At 29.9% G+C, this 6,000-nt stretch overlaps 1 protein-coding gene across 1 annotated transcript; it reads right to left on the reverse strand.

Moving 5' to 3' along the window:
- Window positions 1-1,517: 1,517 nt before the first annotated feature.
- LOC133702548 (protein TIFY 5A) lies at window positions 1,518-2,531 on the reverse strand. The gene is made up of 2 exons (XM_062126851.1): window positions 2,371-2,531; window positions 1,518-2,205 (listed from the first exon to the last, which is right to left on the reverse strand). Exons 1-2 carry the CDS (start codon window positions 2,448-2,450, stop codon window positions 1,836-1,838), a joined length of 450 nt encoding a protein of 149 aa, XP_061982835.1. The 5' UTR covers window positions 2,451-2,531; the 3' UTR covers window positions 1,518-1,835.
- Between the last annotated feature and the right edge of the window lie 3,469 nt (window positions 2,532-6,000).

Here is a 6,000-nt window from a genome sequence, read left to right on the forward strand (position 1 = left end):
ATTATTTAGGAATACACGGATTGAGCTTTTATTTACACAACACTTAGACTTTGTATTTTATTTTACCCATACTTTTAAGTTAGTTAGTTATTTGTGTTTATTTTTCAGTCCATAGTTAATTAGAGTTTATTTTTATTCAAGTTAAAGATATAAAATACCTTTTATTTTTTAGATGTAAAAAAATAGATTGAATAAAAAATGTGTGAGCACTCTTGCTTTTGGTTCTTTATTGAACTTTTGAAGACTTATCAAAGAGATCATTTTTGTGACATTCTAATTATATATTTTTAGATTTTTATTCAAGTAATCAATGGTTTAGGGTTTTTATTATGATTTTAGTTTTTTTAAGTAGGCATTCCAATTTTTAATTGTGGGTTCTAAGATTTTGCTCTTATGGTCTGCATTGACGTCCCCTTTAACCCTTTTTTAAACTGAATTTCATAACCAAAGTTGATGCAAAATTACCAAGACTAATCCTCATTGTTTATTGCCTTAATCACTCGCCATAAAAAATAAATTAAAACCTGACATTTTCTTTTCTACAAGACTAGACAATTTTCACTTAAAGATGAAATGTTAAGGTAGAGAAAGGTAATAATTCATATAGTCAATTCATCAGCTAGAAAAAATATTTCTTTTGGATAAAAAATTATTTTACAATAAATCCATACAATTACCCATACAATTCATCGGTTCAATTTTAACTTTAAAGTTTCTCAATATATATAAGAAAATTGTAATCTTTTGATGTGAAATTAATGAGTTTTGGGTTTGTAAGAATATGCTAACGGATGATTTTTTGGGATCTATTTCTTATAGTATATTTTATTGAAGAATGATTTCTAATAGAGTCATAACCTAAAAAGTAAGTGAACATAAAAATGAATCCATTAACCATGCTTTAAAAACAAATTCTAATTTCTCTAAACTATTTCTCTTTTGTTGAGCCATAAGAGCTTGCAGCCGTTGAGAAAATATCATCAATATGGTGATAAATGAGTCTCTACTACATCCCTAGCTCTGCTCGGCATAATTTGAATGCTTTCCAAGCCACTCCGTAGTTCTTGGATCAAGAACTCCACCGACTCCATCTGGAGCTCCTTGGAATCCTGATACTGCTTAGTCGCTCTAATTTGGCACCGAAAATAAGGTCGGACCTAAGCTCCTCCAAGTCCCTTCATACTCTCTGATGCTCTTATCTTCCCAACGATTCATTGAGTTCTTCAAGCTCTCTAATCATATGGCAAGCTCGGATCTCTCTGCCTCGCCATTCTCTTGGCTCGATATGAAGGGAGATAATCTAAATGGTTCAACTCATTTTGTGTCTCAATCAAGTTAAATTTTCTTTATAAATAATTTTAAGAATGCTTCTCTTATAATATTGGTGTGATGCATTAAAAGAATTAATTAATAAATTCTTTAAATATTGATTTCAAGATTTGAAATTATAAGAATAAAGAAGATAGCAGGCCTTATTAACCATCAAACTAGAACATATCTTTAAAAGATAAAAAGTATAGCGTCCTTGATCTTAAGACAGGCTCGATTAGAAGAAATAAAATGAGTGATTTGACATTGTTGTGATCTCCTCGGAACATATGTGTATAGTTTTCTGTATCGGCTCCGCACATTCCTTTAAAATTTGGCAAATGAGAAAGAATAATCCAATTCATGATATTACATCAGTGCTAATGCACGCTAGCTAATTCTGTAAATAATATATTCCTGATAAGCGTTAATTGAGCCGTGGCTAGACAGCAATTCAACGAATTTATGATTCTATACCTCTTTATGCACCAATATAACTACGTCCCTGGCCATTAATTAATCAAGGATCATTGATCTTCTCTCGAGACAAAGTTCCTCAATCTTCCAGTCTGCGTTAACTCGTTTTTAACTTTGCAAGGGAAAGTTGCTTGGATCCGATGCTTTCGCTTCTTGAGGAACCTCTGTAGTGATCTCTTCATTGGAAGACCAACCGGACTGTAAAGATGAGATGGTGAGATCGGTGATGAAGCAGATGGCTCCGACCCGACTGGGCTTCGCAATCTATCCTCCATTTCTCGACTTGCAAGCAATAGGATTGCTCTAGCCTGCAGTTCTGCAACATCACAAACTAAAACCCTCCCATTGTAAAAAATAGTTAGCTGCTTCTGCTCTTGTTGTTCAAGTTCTAATTGTCGGCTCTCATTCGACGCCTCCACCCTGCAATTAACCATGAATCGATTACTACCAATAAAAAAGAAAGGGAAAAAAAAAACAATTGCTAATAACTTGATGAGCCCAGCTACAATTAATTAGTGCAATAACCGAAACAAAAGAAACCTAAGAAAGGAAACAACGACCTACGTAGAAGGAAAGAGAACTTACAGGGGTTGGTAACGGTGGTGGTGGTTGTCGGAATCCGCTGAAGTATGGAGGCGGAGTTCGAGATTGCAGTTTCTCTTCATGTTGAAGGGAAAAACAAACGTGTAGTTGAAGCACACAGAGAAATGCTAGCGATGTTTATTTATCACAACGGTTAAAGCTGATAAAGAGAGAATGAAGAGGTAGTATGGGTTTATATAGTGGGAAGATGAAAAAGAAAAGAAAAATTGTGGGGCCCAGAAAAAGGAGCTGTTCTTTTTTTTTTTTTTATATATATATAAAAAGAATCCTCTTGACAATCTATGGATTCAAACACGCACCGCACAAAAACTAGACGCCGAAAACATACGGGCTAATTTTTCATTTTTCATTTTTGCACGTGGAACATGATTTTGTTTTTTAATTTCTCAATTTGGAAACGCCGCCTTTACACGTGAATTTTTGGCTCTCTTTTTCTCTTGCCTGTGATAGGGCCGAGTGCCGACGCCCCCTTATCCTTTTTCATTTGATTTGATTATTTATATAGTTAACTTGGAATCTTTTTATTTTATTTTATTTTTATTTTTTTAATTAATTTCTAGCTTTGGTGCAATTATGTCGATGGTTCACATTGATCTTATTTTCTATTGTTCATGTTATTTATATAGTTACCTTGGAATCTTTTTATTTTATTTTATTTTTATTTTTTTAATTAATTTCTAGCTTCGGTGCAATTATGTCAATGGTTCACATTGATCTTATTTTCTATTGTTCATGATATTTATATAGTTAACTTGGAATCTTTTTATTTTATTTTGTTTTTATTTTTTTAATTAATTTCTAGCTTCGGTGCAATTATGTCGATGGTTCACATTGATCTTATTTTCTATTGTTCATGATGTATTATTGGTTAATGTATCAATATGTCTTTATATAATGATGAGTTGCTTCTTCATATCTAAAATTTATTCAATTTAATCTTTGAATATATTTTAAAATTGTAGCATATTTTTATGGTGGGATTTTTAGGCCAACTCACTCAAATTAATCACAAAATTCATAACGAGAAGCACATGACTTTTAAATTTAACATGACTCAAATTAATCACAAATTAAATGAGGATCTAGTTAATTACATTATTTGAGTTACTTGGACAAGCTATAAGTTTTCCAAGAATTTGCGAAACTTGAGCACAAATGAATTGATCAGCTGATTTTAAGTACAAAGTAAGGTTTCTCTATGTAAATTTATTTTAAAACATTATTACAATCTAATAACTTATCAAAATATTCCATCATTTCTATCACTTAAATGCATATGTTAATACATATTATATTACAAATTAACTACAAATTAAAGAAGAATTAATTCTATAGCTCGAACTCAAAAAGATTATGATAAAATATTTCAGAAATGAATTATGATAACGGTGACCATACCAGTAAATAATAATGCGGCAACTTGAAAGTGCTTGGATGGAGGCTTGCCCCTTCTAACCTTGGAAATTAAAAATTAAAAATTAAAAATTAAACAGGACCTTGTTTGTCCGGCAGCCCCTCCTAACCATGAAAATTGAGGGTGTTTTTGTTTTATTTTTTTCAAGATTTTAATGTTGTTTGATTTATTCTAGATTTCATTGAGTGAGTTTCTTTTGTATTGCTTCTCCAAAATCGAGTATTATTCTCTTAGTGATAATTTAGTTTTTATATTACATCAATTCGAGCTTTTGTTTGGTGATCTTTGTTTATTTTTCTCTACAATTGTTTATTTTTTTTAATGTATTTTATGATATGTGTACTCTTACAATAACACGTAAACATCATTTCAACAATACCATGAGACTTCACAAATTAAACACAAAGAATTAGGTTGCCCTTTAAAAATATAGGTAACGAATAAATTAGTTCATGGATCTCGTAGGTTTGGCCTAAGACAAAACTTGAGTTTTCAATCCCTAAAATAATAATAATAAAATATTTAAATAGTTCAATCTTATTATTTTTATTTATTAGGTTTTCAAATATCATACACATAATGAAAATAATAAAACAAAATTATTCAGAAGTTCCTAAGATCTCGTTAGACAAATCTAAAGTTGTTTAAGAATTTATTATTTGAAGGTCTAATTTTCTTTGACTTTGAATAATTCTTTAAAGACTAAGTCATTATAAATCACAAGCCGTCCAATTGCCTGCCCTTGTAATCCATACGAATCACTGTTAAAAAATCTTCTAAATCCCTATTTAGGATAGAGGGATTGCTATGCCTAGAGTATTAGTTCTCTATTTTGTGATTTACGTAGATTTTTTTGTCTAACAGACAACAATTACAAAATTAAGAGGCATAACTTACTATTTATATGAAAATCTAAAAAAACCCTATAAATTGACAAAACATCAACTTTCTCCTTGAATAATATCTATATATTAATTCAGGATAATTTTAGAAATTAATTCAATCAAGTCCTTCTTGATTTTTCTTGGTCTAGAAGTATAATCCATGTATTAATTATATTCCAGTCTGTAATTTCTAAAATATATTTTAATCAAGTCATAGGTAATTAAATCATCATAGTTTAATTCTTGACTAATGGTTTTTGATGTGTGTGACCCACTAGGTTCTTAATAAGTTGACCTAAATATAAATTATAATTCTAATTAAATTGAATTAAATAAATTAAATAATTTAATTTATTATCAATTCAACAATTTATTAATTTATATTTGAAGATCAGGCGCATCGTTTAGTAAAGTGTTATGATCCTCCAAATATTAAAAAAATCATTAGTGGTTTGACTTAACTTTTCAGTGATCAGTTTCTCATTGTAATTAATATTCTTTTATTAATATTATTTTAATTTAACATTAAAACATGAAGTATGTCTATCATATTAAATCATGTTTGTTCTCTACATAATACTAATTGATCGTTTGAATAAGATTTGAAACTCTTTCAAATCTCATTCTACCATGACCAAGGATTTTTCAGTCAATACTATTTGAGAACAGATGAAACAAATTTTTCAAATTCATCTATGGTGTTGAATCCTCTCTTGATCACTCAAGTACCTTCATATTGTTCATGTTATATCCATTAGCTTGTAACTCAAAATTGAACCATTAGGGTTAGTTAGAGTAGACTATATTATGTTTTGTTCAACTAAAAATTTCGGCAACAAGTTGGAGAATAAATATGAGTTTTTTTTGTTTGTTTGTGGCAAAACAATCTTTTTTTACAGGGACAAAGATCGTACACTGACTTATCGAAGATTAACTGGCTTCGTAGCAACATTCGCATACTTAGAATTCTTAGATATAATGTTATCTTTATTTCTAAGTTTTTTTTTTCAATACCTTTGATTCTTAGGTACAAGGTTATTTTTGGGTAAATGTTCTATCAAACTTGATTTTTGGTTTTTTGGAATGTTATCTACTTCATTGCGGGTTGCTTGACCACGTGATCAAGAGGTTCGAATAAAAAATAATTTTAAAAATATATTAAAAGAAACTATTAAGTGATATCGAAAGAAACTAGTAAGTTGTGTTGTGGCTTGGGTAATGTTAGAGTTTTTTCACACATAGATTAAAAAAAAGAGACCACTCTATAATTTTTGGTCAGTCGACCAATGAACTAACAAAAAAGTACTATGTTTG

Source organism: Populus nigra, chromosome 9 (genome assembly GCF_951802175.1).
Source record: "Populus nigra chromosome 9, ddPopNigr1.1, whole genome shotgun sequence".
Taxonomy (NCBI): domain Eukaryota; kingdom Viridiplantae; phylum Streptophyta; class Magnoliopsida; order Malpighiales; family Salicaceae; genus Populus; species Populus nigra.

What these genes read in the sequence shown, in the direction of transcription:
- LOC133702548 (XM_062126851.1), bottom strand. Translation starts at nt 2,450, where the DNA reads ATGAAGAGAAACTGCAATCTCGAACTCCGCCTCCATACTTCAGCGGAT. An exon ending in CACCACCGTTACCAACCCCT is followed by an intron (nt 2,206 to 2,370) that starts GTAAGTTCTCTT and finishes GGTTAATTGCAG; the next exon opens with GGTGGAGGCGTCGAATGAGA.